Source organism: Hemicordylus capensis, chromosome 1, assembly GCF_027244095.1.
Source record: "Hemicordylus capensis ecotype Gifberg chromosome 1, rHemCap1.1.pri, whole genome shotgun sequence".
In the NCBI taxonomy this organism is placed as follows: Eukaryota; Metazoa; Chordata; class Lepidosauria; order Squamata; family Cordylidae; genus Hemicordylus; species Hemicordylus capensis.
Window position 1 is genome coordinate 339,113,985 of NC_069657.1, and position 17,810 is coordinate 339,131,794.

A 17,810-nucleotide genomic window follows, 5' to 3' on the forward strand; every position below is an offset into this window, starting at 1 on the left:
TTTTCTTTTCTTCTTCTTTTGTCTGTTATGGTTTAATGTGTTATGTGTTTTTATTGTATATTTTAATCCACTGTTGTTAACCACCCAGAGACCAATTAAGTTTATTTTATATATTATTATTATAGCCAGAATGTTTTGTACATGCCCTCACTTAATATGCACATTTGTCTCTTATTATTACAGCCTTAACAATATAAGAACATAAGAATAGCCAAGCTGAATCAGGCCCAAGGCCCATTTAATCCAGCATCTTGTTTCACACAGTGGCCCATGAGATGCCTCTGAGAAGCCCACAGGAAAGAGGTGAGGGCATGCCCTATCTCCTGCTGTTGCTCCCCTGCAACTGGTATTCAGAGGCATCTTTCATCTGAGGCTGGATGTGTCTTTTAGCCACCAGACTAGTAGCCATCAACTGTCCTCCATGAATTTGTCCAAGCCCCTTTTAAAGCCATCCAAGCTAGTGGCCATCACCATATCCAGTGGCAGAGAATTCTATAGATTAATTATGTGGTGTATGAAAAAGTACTTCCTTTTGTTGGTCCTAAATTTCCTGGGATGACCTCTGGTTTTAGTGTTGTGAGAGAGGGAAAAATTTTTCTCTCTGTTCACTGTCTCTACTCCATTCATAATTTTATATACCTTTACCATGTCTCCCCATAGTTGCCTCTTTTCCAAACTAAAAAGCCCCAAATGCTGTAGCCTTGCTTCATAATGAAGATTTCTCATGCCCTGATCATCTTGGTTATCCTCTTCTGCACATTTTCCAGCTCTACAATGTCCTTTATACATTACAGTGACCAGAACTGTACACAGTACTCTAAATGTGGCTGCACCACAGATTTGTATAAAGGCATTATAATATTAGCATTTTATTTTCAATCCCCTTCCTAATGATACCTAGCATTAAATTTGCCTTTTTCACAGCTGCCAATAGCTCAAACCCCATCAGTGTATATGTGAAATTGGAATTTTCTACCCCAATATGCATTTTGCTGTATATTTAACATAAGTTCTGGAAGACATGTATGAAATGTCTTCTAGAACAAAACAGAAGAGTTATGCTATGAACTTTTATCTCTTGGGCTGTGCTTTTCAGTTAAAAGTTTAAATGATATTTCAAAAAACAATGGAAATTGAGACTGATAAAACATTTCAAAATGAAACCATGCCACAAATTATGTTCAAGAAAAACAAAAAATGAAAAACATTTTCATAGGATATGTATCAAACTTGCCACATATTTTAAATTAAAAAACTGAACATAAGCTGCCATTTTGAATAAATGTTTTGGATAGATTACATACTAAGCACATACAAATATAGATAAACATACTGGCTTTCAGTACAAGGTCTGTGGCCTGCTGTTGTAAGCGTTCCCTAGCAGCTGCTAGCTCACTTTCAACCTCCTTGTGTTTGCTTAACAATGACATCTCCTCTTCTTTGACATCATCTAGCTGTTTTTGAAGAGCCTAAGAGAACAGAATACATTATTAAAATGATAAACTAGTTTTTTTTTAAAAAATGAGCAAGAACGAATGAAATTTACCAATGCAGATGGCATTTGAGCATGGAAATATTACTACTCAATTTAGAATACAAAGAGAATTAATCATCAGCCTGCATATTTTTCTAGCATGGTGTGATTTCCACAGGCTGTGTGTGGCTTTTGCACACACATTTGCTGAACTTACTTTTACTTTTTTTATGATAAACATTTACTTATATTCTTGTAAAAATATGTATATGTGATTTTGATCACAGTGTTGTTATTACTTGAAATTAATCAACGGATGGCTAATAAATTCTTCCACATAATGGGCTAAGAAGGAGAAAGAGATTCTCTATCCAAAGAAGGAAAACAGTCACTATATGTTCTGCAAAAGCTTGCAGAAGAGTTTAAACTATGCTATTCCATAGCAGTTCCCATGCTTTTGCTTGCATATGCAGGAGGACATTTATGGATTTAGCTTCACTTCCTTGAGCAAAGTACAGATCAGCCTTTTCTGAGTGGAAGCCCCCTTGTGCATGCAGAAAGGCCCTGATAAATGCAATCCTTTGCTTTCACCTTCACTTTAGCTATGATTTTAAAATTCTATGACTATTCAGACAAGTGATAATAAATACTAGGACTACAGACACGTCGGCATTCTGACCTAACAAAGAAAAGTTAATTTTAAACGACAAGAAAAAATGCAGCTCAATTAGAGCAAGATATTCCCAGTTTTAAAAAATGAAAGAAAAATATGTCAATTCAAAAAGTATCTTACAAGCAAAAAGAAAAATGGAGTGACTACGCTATCTGTCACCGACTGCAAATCATTGTCATGTATTATGCATGAACAATATACATTTTTTATCCTTTCTTCAAGCCTTAAGCTATGTAGGATGACAGTCATAGAAAATTGATAAGTGCTTAAAATGCATAGAGACAGAAGACTGAAAATGTCATTGTACTAAATATTAATGATTGCATTATTTAGCACAACAATATTTGCTGAATTCACAGGAAGAATGAAAGTCCCTCACTTTTCACATTCTAGAAATATTTATATGTAAGAAAATAAGGCAAATAAACTTGGCAATCAGATTTTTAAAAAAACAACCCGCAAACATAGATATGTGCTTCTTATCAGTAGCATACAGGGGGATTGATTAAGCATATTAAGTGGCATGGACAATTATTAAAATGTGATCAAGAACTTATGGTATTCATGATTAAAGCTCAATCCTATGCACACTAGCTGACATACTGACCAATGAAGTGGGCACAATTTGAGGGACTGCCAGAGCCCTTACATAACTCTCCAAGCCCCCTGTATGCACAGTCTGTTGCGCCAAAGGCCTTAGAGATCAGAGTGCTCCCTGTGCTCCAGAAGCACTCTGTAAAATCAGAAATACATTGCTGACCCTCAGCAAAATGTTTCTGATTTTACAGAGTGCCTCAAGAGCACGAGGAGCACTCTGAACTCCTAGGCCTTTGGTGCAACAGTGCGCACACAGGGGGACTGGGAGAGTTGCACGAAGGCTCCTAGTGTATCTTGGCAGTCCCCTGAAGTGCACCTGCTTCATTACTCAGGATGTCAGTCACTTTCCTGAACACAAGTCCCACATAACACACTGGGATTTACTTCTGAATGAGCGTGCATAGGATTCTACTGTGAGCCTGAAAGCTTGAAGGGACTTTCATATGTAATCATTGAAATTAGCCAGATAACCCATGTGAATGCAAAAGAAAGAACTCAGAGTGCTATTTTAGATTTTGGAGTGAAACGTTTTGTTGATTTCAGCAGAAGACAGCAAGATTCAACACAGAACAAAAGCCTACAAAAACCTCCCCCACCCCCCGCCTCCGCCGCACAGCCTACAACTTAATTTCAAAGACAGTAACAGATTTTTAAATATACTCTCTTTCATCACAGAATACCCTCCTTTACAGTAACACGTCATCATGTCTTTAAATAGACAGACAAGCTCAATGTCTATTATCTCTGTGAAAGAGCCAGATAAAGTATTCACAATGACTTGGATCCAGAGAACCATGAGCAGGGTTCCACTCACACAAGAGAGATTCAAATCCAGGGAGTCTTTTAAAAAGTTATTATTCTTACAATATAGTGGAGACAAAAACAATCACATTTTAAAGTACTCTCAACGTACATAATGAAAAGTCAGCACATCACATATACAAGTGTTTTCCTGCTTTTTTCCTACACAGAAGCACTTTGAATGCAGAAAATGCTTAATGTCTGAATTGGCTAGGAAATTCAACACAATGTTGTTGTTTTTAAGGTACCAAAGGGGAAACTACCAGTCAAATGGTGCCATAGACTTGAAACATAAACACATGCAAATAGCTAATCACTATTTTTCACACCTTATACTAGTTTTTCTTTCTAAAGAAATTAATAGTGTAATGATACTTATGTTACCTGTACATTGTTTTCTGCTGTGTTTAGTGCTACTTGAAGCTTCTGGCATTTTTCTCTTAGACTGCCTGCCTCATCCTGTACCATCTGCAATTCAGTCTTAAGCTTTCCCAAGTTTTTTCGTAAAATAGATTCTTGGTTTTGGAATTCCCTTCTTAATTCCACTTCTTTCTCTTTGCACGTTTTCAGGCTTTCAGCAGTAAACATTTGCGACCTTTTCATAGTATCAAGTTCATGTTCATAGAAAGATTGAGCTTTGCTGAGTTTACCTTCATAGTCTTCAATTAGCTTTTTTCTTTCCAATCTTAGCTCTTCAACTTTGGCATTCAAGTCTTCCACCTCCCGTCTGTGCAATTCTTCTAGCTTTTCCTGTCCCTTATTTAAACTAGCATTCTGATTCTGATGGGTTTTCATAAGTTCTTGGATTTCAAGTCTATGTGCAGCCCTCAGCTCTTCAAGAGCTGAACGTTTATCCTTCTCAAACTGCACTTGTAGTTGTATAAAACTCCGTAACCTCTCCTCAAACTTCTTTCTAATCTCTTCTACTTCTCGTGACATAGTTACTACACGCTGAACATGCTGAGCTTCTGCACAAAGCTGCATATCCTCGACTCTGTCCTTATATGCTTCAAACTCTGTTAAGGCTTGATGCTTCATCTTTTTATGATCTTCCAACGATTCTTCTAAAACCTGAATTTTTCTTTTCAGATCAATTTCCTCAGAAACCTTACTTTTATATTGAAGAATTTTCTCTCTGGTTTCAGCAAGAATCTGTTGGATTTCTTCTTCATGAGCATCTTTAAGCGCTTGGATAGCAGCTTCATGTTCATCATTCTTTGTATTCAAAGCATATATTACCTGCACATATAAACATATACATGTTTATTACATGGGTCCATCAGACTCATAGAAAAGCATTTCAGGTATTTCAAGTATTAACAAGGGGTATTTTGTGGCCTTAGAATGTTATGTACAGTTCACTAAAAGTGAAATTTCATCTGCACTTTTGCCAGACTCTTTTGGCAATGATGTTAAAATGTCTGCAAATACAATGAATATATTAAATATGTATGTGTGTGTGTGTATAATGTTAAATAAATAAATTAATATTAATATTAATATTAAAAATGAGTACATTTAATTAGCAAGATCAAAATGTTCTGAATAGTTTTTCCTAGCCCTAACTCAATTATTATGGATACATTTAATCTGGGGTGGGTAGCAGATATATCCTGATCTACTGGTGGATCACTGGTTAATTTCTAATAAAATAGCTAGTGCCTACTGGTTGCTGAGATTCTTGCAAAAAACGCTGAGCTAGGTGGACCTTGATCCAGGTGCAGGCCGTGAACACGCCTCTGGTGGGGGGCGGGCGGCTTCTTTAAGGGTAAACGGGGCTGGTGCTCCATTCCACCCAGCAGCCCCCACGGCGAGGAATCACCCTTGGGGTTGGATAGGGTCAATATAGTAGGCCCAGTCAGGTCATTTCCCTAATCAAAAACAACCCCAAACTGTTGTTTACCCCATTGGGAAAAACACACATTTTCTCCAGTGAGGCAAATGGCTTGGGTGGGCAGATCTCTGGAGCAGAAAATGGTGCAGGGAAGGCTAAATCCCCCTCTCCAAGTGCCTCTGATCTAATAAAATGTGGAGCCTCTCATGATTTTTTTAAATATTGGAAATCCAATAATGGCTCTCATGTTTCATTTGGTCTAGCCTTAAGGATACCTTTATGTATACCTTCTGTAATCAACATATATAAAAGGCAGGGTAAGGAGACGTTCTCCATGTCTGCTCCATGGCCACACAATTCAATTTGCTGGAGACTCAGCACCCCATCCATTTAAAAGCATAGTATGCCCTTTCTATTTGAATTGGCTTTCAAGAGTGATGCCAGTCTGAACAGTGGTGTGAAAATATAACTATAGATTTTATATTTGATTTCAAGAAAAACAAATTATTTTAAGTTATTTTAACTACTGGTACTCGCCCAAAGACCTTGCAATGAACGGGCTAAAAAGTGTAAGGGCGCCACACAGAACCTCTGCTACTGCCAAGCTCCACATAACATTCCTCAGGCCTGGGGAGCACGTGCTCCCCCTTCCATCCCTATACAAGAATCTGCCTCATTGTTAGGATAAACCAAGATTAGTTATTATTTGGTTCAGATAATCCAAAATCCAAAACTCATTAAACTTTTGGGTTCAAATCTTGGGTTCTTTAAAGCAAATAGATTAGAACAAGTTGATTTGTGTTGGCTTGGACATCATCACCAATCTCGGATTATCCTATCCTAGAAAGGAAGTAGACACTTGAGTGGCGATGGGAGGGGGGAGCACACACTCTCAAAGGTTAACTGATGTTGCACAGAGCTTGCCATTAACAGAGACTCCATGTGACATCAGAACCCACCCTAAAAGAAGTAATGAACTAGAAATACCCTCTTCAAAAATGCTTAAGATTGGAAAAATATATTTTCATGAAGAAATTCAGATCAAGAATTTGTTCTCATGGATATTGATCTACTGCCCATTGACAGACAAGAGGAGACACGCAGAGAATGTTAAACACGGTACTGATATTTTGTTGATGATGAGAAAAGAGTTCCAAAAAAAATATTGAATACAGATACAGGCCATCAAAAAGAAAAGAGAAAGTTTGGAAGGTTCCCAAAGCATTCTCCACACAGGCACAGAGTCATGTTGTAAGAGGGACAGAGACCACTCAAAATAAAGTTAGTTGCACAGAAGTATGATTAACTTCATTTGTGGCAGGGCCAGTGTTTCATATGACTCAGATTTTGCTCATGTATAGACAGAAGGACCCAGAACAAAGAAAACTTATGTTCTCTCCTGCACTTTGCACACCTCTAACAGGGAAGGGCATGGGTACTGCGCTCTACAGGATCATCATTTGGAAAGAAGACTAGGAGGCTATTATCATGGGCTAAGGCAGCGCACCCTGGTTTCCACTGCATGTGAGAATCGCTGGGAGCCATGTGGCTCCTGGCAGCAGCATGGTGGCAATCACCCTCTTTGGTAGTCCGCAGTTTAACCCAGGTTTTGGGCACAAGAGCACCTGAAAAGCGGGTTAGAGGGCTGTGTGTCACCGTGGCATGGCTCCACACCACAGTGACTCACGAGTAGCCCCCCCCCCACGAGGAGGCTACAACAAGCCTTCCAACATCAGGAGACTCACACTTGCACGGGGCATTCTGGGGGCCAGGAGGCCCCTGAACCCCACCACCCCAACTGGCTCCCTAATGGAGCCAGTAATTGTCTGGGTGGCCAATCTGGCTGCCCAGGGAGGGCTCCCTGCTTATCTGCAGGGAGAGCGGGTCGAGCTCGCTCTCCCCACAAAACCCCTTTAGGCTCTTCAGACTGCTTGTGTGGAGGGCCTTTAGGTTTCTGAAACAAGAAAACTAAAACTTAAAACTACAGCAGCCAATAACTTTGGGCAATACAAAAAACTGAGTTTTTTGTGTGTCATTTGTATTGATTAAAGTAAAATAATAATAAAATTAATAGTTTATTAAAATCAACTTCTGATTAATGCCAGCAGCAGGCCTGCTTCCTTCTACAGGTGAAACTCGGAAAATTAGAATATCGTGCAAAAGTCCATTAATTTCAGTAATGCAAATTAAAAGGTGAAACTGATATATGAGACAGACGCATTACATGCAAAGCGAGATAAGTCAAGCCTTAATTTGTTATAATTGTGATGATCATGGCGTACAGCTCATGAAAACCCCAAATCCACAATCTCAGAAAATTAGAATATTACATGGAACCAAGAAGACAAGGTTTGAAGGATAGAACAATATCGGACCTCTGAAAAGTATACAGTGTACTGTGCTTGACTGGCCAGCAAACTCGCCTGACCTGACCCCATAGAGAATCTATGGGGCATTGCCAAGAGAAGGCTGAGAGACATGAGACCAAACAATGCAGAAGAGCTGAAGGCCGCTAATGAAGCATCCTGGTCTTCCATAATACCTCATCAGTGCCACAGGCTGATAGCATCCATGCCACGACGCATTGAGGCATTAATTGCTGCAAAAGGGGCCCAAACCAAGTACTGAATACATATGCATGCTTATACTTTTCAGAGGTCCGATATTGTTCTATTCTTCAATCCTTGTCTTCTTGGTTCCATGTAATATTCTAATTTTCTGAGATTGTGGATTTGGGGTTTTCATGAGCTGTACGCCATGATCATCACAATTATAACAAATTAAGGCTTGACTTATCTCGCTTTGCATGTAATGCGTCTGTCTCATATATCAGTTTCACCTTTTAATTTGCGTTACTGAAATTAATGGACTTTTGCACGATATTCTAATTTTCCGAGTTTCACCTGTATGTATGTATGAACCCCTTAGCCACCCATTCTTGAAGAGCAGAGGCAGCAAGCTAGGTTTCAGCTATTTAGCAAACTCATCTATCACTCCTATACCACCTCCACAAGTCAAGCTTGAGCTCCTTACGTGTATAACACAGTTGTAGGCGTGCTAAACTTGAACCTAGATCTGAAAGCAGAAGAGAATACTCAAACTCTCATGAGCAGACATATAAAGATGTAAAATAATGCTTAGGAAAATAATTATGAAGAGGAAATCTTTAGAGAGGAAATTTTCAGTTGCTTAAGGATGCTTTTCTAGCCAACTTGGTAGAACAAAACTTTGATGTTTTCAGTTTTGACTCAAATGGCTGGTTATACACACGGAAACTCAGTTTAGAATTGAAGTTGTTGACAGTAGTTTGGCAGTCTAAATAACTTCTCTTTGGCTCCTTTGTTAGTCTTGGGGTCAAACTAGACAAGAGTGAAATTCATTACTGAACAAGGTGCAACTTAAATTAGAACTGTGGTGAAGAGGGTTAGCCATTGTTCCCCATGTCCTCCCTTTACTCTAGTAGGGAAGCTGCTATTGATTCTAATAAGTTTAATCCAGAAAATAATGAAAAGAGAAAGGGTTAGCTCAATGAGTCCATATAACAACCCAGAGACTTTTCTTTAGATGCAGTAACATATTCCACATTACATCTAGTGTACCCTTAGGAAAGGATCCCCATAGTTAACCAATTCCAGATTTGAAATTGAAACTGTGAAGAGGTAACAGAATTGTTCTGATGGGAAAGACACACTGAATCTGGTTTTAAGAGTTATCTGAGAAGTTGTGAAAGTTCACTCAAATATTTTTTCCAATTTTCTCTCAATATTGGCAACCTACGGTCCCCTAAACCAAGTCTTCTTGGAGGCTGCCAACTCTCACACCTCAGCTTTGTCAATCATTTTGTATTTCAGTTTCTGCCCCAGAACCTTTAGCAGTTTTGTGGAGGTTATCCCATTTTAACTTCACAATACACCTCGGGGGGCGGGGGGGACTGAACTGAGAAAAACCCACTTGCTAAAGTCAATCAGTGAGCTTCCTGGCTGAGGAGAATTTTAAACTAAAGTAATAATCAGACCAAGTTCAATAGTATTCAAGTATGCCTGTGTTCAGCTCCTCAACACAATACTTTAAGATGATGCTTGCCTGGTAAAAACCAGTGTGAGTATTGCTGCTTTTCCTTGCTGCTCATCCTTCAAGGATTAACACTACAGAGATAAAATAGCTCTTTATCTCTTCTAATTCTACAAGGAAATGCCAGTCACATTCTGAGCATACAGCAAAATAATCAGTTTAAAATGTTACTTTTCTATATTGCTTTTAAAAGGCAAGCAGAGAAGTAAGAGATTGAGTGTGTGATCAAATACATAAACCAGACGTAGTGAACTTCCATGTTCCTACAACTGGTTTACAAATGTTGTGGGTAAGACTCACACCTGACCTTTCAGACGTTATGAATGTGTGTGCTGTTACTAAAGCCTTGTTTTTCCATGTAAAAATAATAAGGGTATCCACACGACCAGGAGGTGCGGAGGGCGGGCGGGCAGGCAGGGGGAAGGCTGCACTAAGCTTATCTTCCCCTCAGACAATTCCTCAATATTGGTGAGAAGTGCAGATCGGGCTCCCACATGATCTGCGTTGCTGCATGCAGCACAGATCTCCAGAGGCTGGGATAATGTGACCGAATCTCCATGTATCCCACAATGCACCGCGCAACAAGCACAGTGCATTGGGGGATACCCCCGTGAGATGGGAACTCTAAGCATTCGTTTCTGTGTGCACTTGGGCTATAAGCAGCCTGAGCACACTCATGATCCCAGCACTAGGACTAAGGGTGTACTCACACACTTAACCCTGGCTAAAGGCCAGGTTTAAATGTGGGATTAGGTGGGCAGGCAGGGCCGAGATCCATGTGGATCCTAGCACTGCACATTTATTGATTGATTGATTGATTGATTGATTGATTGTTGAATTTATATACCACCTTTCATTAAAAACAATCTCAAGGCAGTTTACAAAAATTTAAAAACATACATGGGCTGCCCTAGCCTGGGTTAGGCTGCTCGTGACAACAGCCTTTATATGTATCAGTAAGAAGTGGGATCCCCCGAGGATCTGTACTTGGACTAGTGCTCTTTAACTTGTTCAGAAATGATCTAGAAGTTGAGGTAAGCAGCGAAGGGGCCAAATTTGCAAATGACACTAAACTATTTAGGATAGTGAAATCCAAAACAGATTTTGAGGGGCTCCAAAAGGATCTCGCTAAACTGGATGAGTGACAAAATGGCAAATGCAGTTCAAAGCAAGCCAAACCCCAACTTCACCTATATACTGATGGGATCTCAGCTGTCAGTGACTGACCAGGAGAGAGATCTTGGGGTCGTAGTGGACAGCTTGTTGAAAGTGTCAACTCATTGTATGGCAGCTGTGAAAAAGGCTGATTCCATGCTAGGGATCATTAGGAAGGGGACTGAAAATAAAAATGCTAATATTATAATGCCCATATACAAATCTATGGTGCAGCCACATTCGGAGTACTGTATGCAGTTCTAGTCATTATATCTTAAGGAGGACATTGTAGAACTGGAAAAGCCAGGTGCAGAAAAGGACAACCAAGATGATTAGGGGCCTGGAGCAACTTCCTTATGAGGCAAGGCTACAGCATCTGGGGCTTTTTAGTTTGGAAACAGGTGACTATGGGGAGACATGATAGAGGTGCATAAAATTATGCACCAAGTAGGGAGAGTGGACAGAGAGAATCCCCCTGCCCTCACAACACTAGAACCAGGGGTCATCCCATGAAACTGAAGGCCAGGAAATTTAGCAACAACAAAAGGAAGTACTTTTTCAAACAGTGCATAATCAATCTATGGAATTCTCTGCCACGAGATATTGATGCCACAAGATGTTGATGGCAACTAGTTTGGATGGCTTTAAAAGGGACTTAGACAAATTCACAGAGAACAGGTCTATTAATTAATTATTATTATTATTATTATTATTATTATTACATTTATATCCCGCTCTTCCTCCAAGGAGCCCAGAGCGGTGTACTACATACTTGAGTTTCTCTTTCACAACAACCCTGTGAAGTAGGTTAGGCTGAGAGCAAAGTGACTGGCCCAGAGTCACCCAGCTAGTATCATGGCTGAATGGGGATTTGAACTCGGGTCTCCCCGGACCTAGTCCAGTACTCTAACCACTACACCACGCTGGCTCCTAGTATGGTGGCCATAGGCCACCATACTAGCCTCATAGGCAAGATGCTTCTGAATACTAGTTGCAGAGCAGCAGGAGAGAGGGCATGCCCTCTCCTCTTTCTTGTGGGCTTCCCAGAGGCATCTGGTTGGCCACTGTGTGAAACAGGATGCTGGACTAGATAAGCCTTTGGCCTGATCTGGCAGAGCTGTTCTTATGTTCACTCCTATGATTAACAAAAACAGGCAGACATTGCTGTTGTATATCAGGCTTTACAGTGCATACACTGTTCAGCATTTTAATATATTTTATCACTTGTTCCAAATTGTCCTGTTAGAATCTAGTTTAAGATGACAGAAACATTTTTGACAAAATGCATGCTCTGTACATCCTCTCACTAGTTACAATGTAGAATTCTTGCATACAGCATGATAAACTAATACCAGAAATATTATTTTATATGATGACCATTATATTGCTGTGCGTTCAGATATTATTCTATACAAAGTGATTTATTTGCTTTAACATTCACTGCAGCTAAAGGTCTTAAGACTCACTTTTTTTTTGGCAGAGAAACAATTTTGACTCCAGAGCAGATGGCATATTCTTGCATGATCAACTGTACAAGGGCCATTATCTGCTGTTAGCAATCCCAACAGCATCATGCTCTTTTTATCCTGACTAAATCCTGTGTGTTATTCTGCCTAAGAGTGATATGGCATTCCAAATGTAGAGCAAGACGCAGTCCTCCTAAGCAGGAAGTAGAAATGTGCTGCTGTTCCCTAGCACCATGCCCAGATGCAGTCCATACAACTGAGGGATCATATTCCAACATGTTGCAACTGCTGGTAAAAGGAATATGGCACACCGTGCTGAGGACAGGGAGTACTGCTTATCTGTTACCCAGGATCCTTTTGCACAGAGCATGTTCTATGGGCAGAAGGCAATAAATCAGGATCATTTATTTATTTAGTAGTACAGAGGCTTTCTTTTGAAGCCACCAATGTTAGCTATACCATCAATTGCATTCTAATACACATATTGTACATTTGTATATTTTCTTCATTATTTGCTATTCAAGTCCAGAGATATTTTTATTCTAACAAGATTTTATCCTTACATGTAGTTTTTATTACAACTGTGCAATCCAGATCACCTCATGCATTACTAGTGATAAACTATCGTCTATGTTCATAAAGACAGAATTTCCCATTCCTTTATAGCATTACAGAATAAAACCAAAGCTTTCCCTCACAAGTTTTGCATCAGTAGGGAACACAGTTTCTATTCTTTAAATTTATTAATATAGGCCTATATTTTTACACTGAAATATTCCATACATAGAGTTTTTAAAAACATTGCTTAATCTTCAATTGTTTACCTGACAGATCTTTATTTTTACAAGAAGTATAGCAAGTAAAGCTACACACCTGCAAGGATATGCAGACATTTCTGCTTGAAGGAAGTCCATTTCCACAAGAAATAAATGCAATGCTAATTTACACAATAAATAACCCCTCATTTTTCTCATGCATGTTCTTTCCCCCATAAGAATATCAAATTCATTCAAGCATCCTATGTGTACATCAGATGAAGAAGTGGATTTTATTTGTTTGTTACTGGAAAAAATATTAGGATGATGTTTATCCATATTCTGTTTTCTTTACTGTAGAATGCACAAGTTTAATTTGGCATATTTAACCTCAGCTTATTTAATGTGTTTCACACTTTGCTTATTTAATAAAAATTTAAGTTCCTTATGTGCTTTATAACTGTGTGAATAATTTATCTCATCACTTCACAGTAAGTCATCTATACAAATTCTAAAGCTGGTGACATTGAGAGAGTGCACTACACTTCTTCCTCCAATGGCTGATCTCCCCCAAAACCAGGCCTTCAACCTTTTGATAGCCACCGCTTCACTGGTTCCCACATTACCTAATACATTCACTCCATTCTCTTAAGCAGGAGAAGTCTTCCCCATAACAAGTTGGTACAATCTCTACATTAGAACTGATGCATGTTCAAATTTCCAACCAATATGGAAATATTCTGTACAGTACCAAGAATGTGTGTTATTTTCTCCAAAGTCTTCTGGAAGCAGAATCTGATGGGGGATTTTTTCCTGGAAGGACTCAGAATATTAAGTGTGAGGAATAAATTGGATGAAATCTTGTTAATGAAACTGATCCCAGGGACTTGGTGAGGACCCTAAGCTACATTTTGAGGTTGTGTGGGGAAAATTAGTTATCTTAAACAGAGAAGTCCTACTTTCATAATAAATTTGTTCAAAGCTTTGGTTGCGGAGAGAACTGAACATTAAAGTTCAAAATAAAATGAGGTCTACTGAAGGGCTTTGGAGTACAGGAAGAGAAAATAATGGTTAAGAGCAACAATATTAATTAGCAAGACTAGCAAACCAATAAATTATAAAGACTAAGTTACGGCTCACAAGGCTTGGGTTTTCAAATTTGTTTCTCTCTAGCCAGCCTTGAGTAAACCTAAGAGATTTGGATTTTAGGCGAATACAGGGAAAAGTTAAGTAAAGTTTTAAGGATAGGGGCCATATATTACCTCACTCCTTCCAAGAGAAATGCATCAAAACCTTGCAGCTCAGTCTTTATGGAGAGGCTTCTCTTCTTTGGGACAAGAAGGCAGGAGCAGGGATCAGGCAAGGGTCCAGGAACCAAAAGTAAATCAAAAAATGAACGGGACCTTGCAGCCATGAGTACCGGGGCAGACTGGGTTTTTAAAAGCTGATATGGAGGTACAAGTCAAGGGCAAGATGGAAGCGCCAATGCCAAGACGTGGAGAAAAGAATGGTAGTTCTGAGGTACACAGAAGGTACTGGTGGCCCAGAAGATGCACTGATTGATGGTGTCTTCAACAATTATAGGAAAATTCTTGACTGAGGGTGTTATGCTAAATGCACCTTGAAAAGGTGGACAATAAGCACAAAGGACAGGATACCACATTGTTCTTTTCAGAAGTTAAGAGTAAGTCTCTTCTTGTAGGGCTGTGCAAACCGACTCGCCCTTGAGCTGGTTCAACATCAAACTTGGCCGACTTGAGGGCTCGCCCTGGCTTGCCCTTGAGCTGAATCAGACCCAGTTCAGCTCCAACTTGAGTGAACCCCACTAGCTGATCCAGGGGTTCTAACAAAGATTTTAAAATTTTCCTTTTTAAGAACTCACCTCCGGGTGATACAGCCATGGTGGTGGTGGTGGGGGGGGGGGAGAGAATACAGTAGTTCCCCCTACCCCACTGGCCTCCCCCCGTCTCAAACTGACCCTATTTGGATGGTTCTCGGGTGGTTTTCAGCCCGTTTTTGGCTGAGCATGCGCACTAGCCATATGCAGTCTAGGGTCACACAGATGGCCAGTGTGCATGCATAGTGGCCTCCAAAATGGCCACCACCAGCATGAAGAGGCCCAGAACAGGCCAAAACCAGCCTAAAATTGCCCCCAAACTGCCTGCATTGGGCCGATTTGAGTCCTGGCGGGGGAGGAACTGCCAGATACCTCCCCTGCAGCCATGGCAGCACCTCCTGGAGGCAGTGAGTTCTTTTTAAAAATTCCTCCCACTGAACCCCTCAGACTGGCATGAATTCGAGCCGAACGGGGGAGTCTGTTCCCGGGGGTGGGGGCGTGCACAAACCGAACATGCCCGGTTCCATTCAAGTCCAGTTCAGACTCAAACTGGGCATACTGGTTTCATGGAGACCCCATATTCTTGGACAAAAGCTGGGGGGAATGAGTTTCTTCTTGGACGAAGGCTAGGGAAGTTCTGAAAAGACCTGTGTAAAGAGAGGCCAGATTAACGCATCAAAGTTTATCTCTCCTGTTTGTCAGAATATCTGTGAGTAACTAAAATGTAAACCAGCAGACTTCCAGTGGCTTTGAGCTAGCCATTCGCATGCTCATTAACAAACGAAATAACCTGTTGCTTTCTTATCACTCCTTCCTGAGAAGGTGCTAGCTTGACCTAATTTGCTATGCCAGTATAGGGAAAATACTTGGCTTATTCTTTAAAGCAGTGGTTCCCAAACTGGGAGCCTCCAGATATTGCTGAAATACAACTCCCATCAAACCCAGCTACAATTTATTGTGGCTGGGAATGATGGGAGCTGTAGTTCAGCAACATCTAGAGGCTCCCAGTTTGGGAAACACTGCTTTAAAGAATAGCTCTTGATTAAATCACATCTGCTACAGCTTCCCACCTGTAAGTAATCAGGGGGTTGACAGTGTGGGTGTGGGGAGGTCCTCCTGTGGTCTTGTACTTTGAACTTGACCTAGGAGTTTCTTCTCCCAAGCTACATGGCAAAGTGACATGCTCTTTGGAGTTAACTACAGGCAAAACAAAATGAAGATCTCACGATCCCGTGAGGTCCAGAGTGCAAACAGTGGTAACTACAGGCTTGTAGTTCTAAATATGGAGGAGTGCTCCTCAAGAGGGGAGTCCCCATACAGGGTAACAATCTCAAGAACAAAGGAAACTAAGGCTTGTAGGTGGCTTGTGTTTAAGTGCTGGTAAATTTTAAAATGGCTATATCCCATTGCATGGATTTGTGCACTGTTTCACACACTCTTCCATTATAGTTGGGGGATTTATGCAATTTCAGACATAATATACTATGCAAGCAAAACTATAAAAAACCCATTGCTCTAAGTAAATATGGCTCTGAACTGTTACTTTTATACAGCATTTGCTCAGTTCTCCAGAAAGATTTATGCAAGTTGTTTCGGGTGTCATAGTCACTTCTGCTTATGTCATACTTCTTTCCAGTTCACCACAAGCTTAGCTTTAAATTTGAAGGTTATAAACTGAAAAAGGATGCACTGGCCTACTGGGAAATGTTTAGCGGCCTACAAGTATCTGTCATGCAAGATACATACACCCATATGTAGTCTTTTGTATGTGGCATTTCTCATATACTTTTTTGCAGAAAACAAAACAGTTAGTTTTTGGCATTAATTTTTATACAGCAAATAATTGGCATAATTTATCAGTTATCACGGGAGAGGCAACAGATGGGGGAACTGGTGAAAGTCTCCCCTCTCCCTTATGCGAACATAACTTCTTGCTTTTGCAGAAGTACTAGTTGAGATCTAATATGGTATTTATACATTTGAACAAGATGTCTAAATTGAACAACTTTATCAATCAGCATAATAGAATTGCTGAACTGTGGCTTGAGTAAATGCTCCAAGGCAACATATTCTATTTAAGAATTTGGGCTTTTGTTTCAAGACACAGTTTTATAGATGCTGTTTGCCATTATATGTTGGGTGTGTCTTGCACACCCAAGTGTAAGGCACAGTTTTATGAATGCTGTTAATAAATCGATAACTTGACAACATTTTGAGCTGTTGCTTATAAAGTCTTCTTTTGTAGGTAAACCAAATATACATAGCATAATGTCTGATCTTGTCAAAAAGTATATTCTGTACTGTTCAACGATGTTCATTCATTGTTATTAAAGAAAAATATCATTTGTAATGTACACAGAAGTGGTAAACAGTTAACCATACCATGTACTTTGTTGGTATACTAAGCAAACTAAAAAATACACTAAGTAATTACATTGTTAATTTTAACTGATAATGAAAAAATACACACACTGATGGGGGAGGAGTGCCAGCTGTTTTACAGTATGCAAAGACTTTTCAATCATGTCATTTCAACTCTAACTAGCATGGGCCTTCTTCTTTAGCATGCAACAGAGAAATCTGGCATATCTGCAACGGTAGCAGCCTAGTTGTCTGTCAGCTCTGCTGTTCCTGTATCTACCAGAGAACAACAGGGCTGACACAGACCAATAAGTTGATACACCATGATAATACAATACACATGACCATGAGCGGGGCGGGGAGGGCAGAGATGAACGTATCTTCCCCCCAGACGATCTACAATCTCCTTTTTGGCACACCTTTGTGCGTCTACACAATTCATGCTGCTCCAAGCAGCACAGATCACTGGAGGCCAGGCAAACAAGTCCTGACCTCCAGGAATCCCAGAATGCATCACACAAGCAGCACAGTGCATTGAGGATGCCCCTGTTAGTAGGGTGCTCTCGACGCCTGACTGTGTGTGCTCACCTACTTGCAAGGTTAAAAACTTGGGCTTGCGGGGCAGGCAGCACTGGGATCAGCCCTGATCCCAGTGCTTCTCTGCACAAATGAGATGTGAAAACAAAACAATCTACACAGTTTGAAGACAACTATATTCAACCATTGTGTAAGAAAACATGATTCTCTTTCTTCCCTCACCCCAACTCCATTCTGTTCCTTTGCATA

At 40.1% G+C, this 17,810-nt stretch overlaps 1 protein-coding gene across 8 annotated transcripts in view; it reads right to left on the reverse strand.

Annotated features, from left to right (window-relative positions):
* The window catches only part of FAM184A (family with sequence similarity 184 member A), a 143,029-nt gene that overhangs the window by 94,536 nt on the left and 30,683 nt on the right, over positions 1 to 17,810 (reverse strand). For all 8 annotated transcript variants that reach the window (XR_008312948.1, XM_053282918.1, XM_053282952.1 and 5 more), the window contains 2 exons: positions 3,930 to 4,784; positions 1,334 to 1,469 (listed from right to left, as the gene is read on the reverse strand). Coding sequence is in view for 7 of the 8 variants with exons in the window: in XM_053282918.1 (XP_053138893.1) it covers positions 1,334 to 1,469; positions 3,930 to 4,784 (991 nt within the window). In the remaining variant the exon portion in view is untranslated. The remainder of the gene's footprint in view (positions 1 to 1,333; positions 1,470 to 3,929; positions 4,785 to 17,810) is intronic.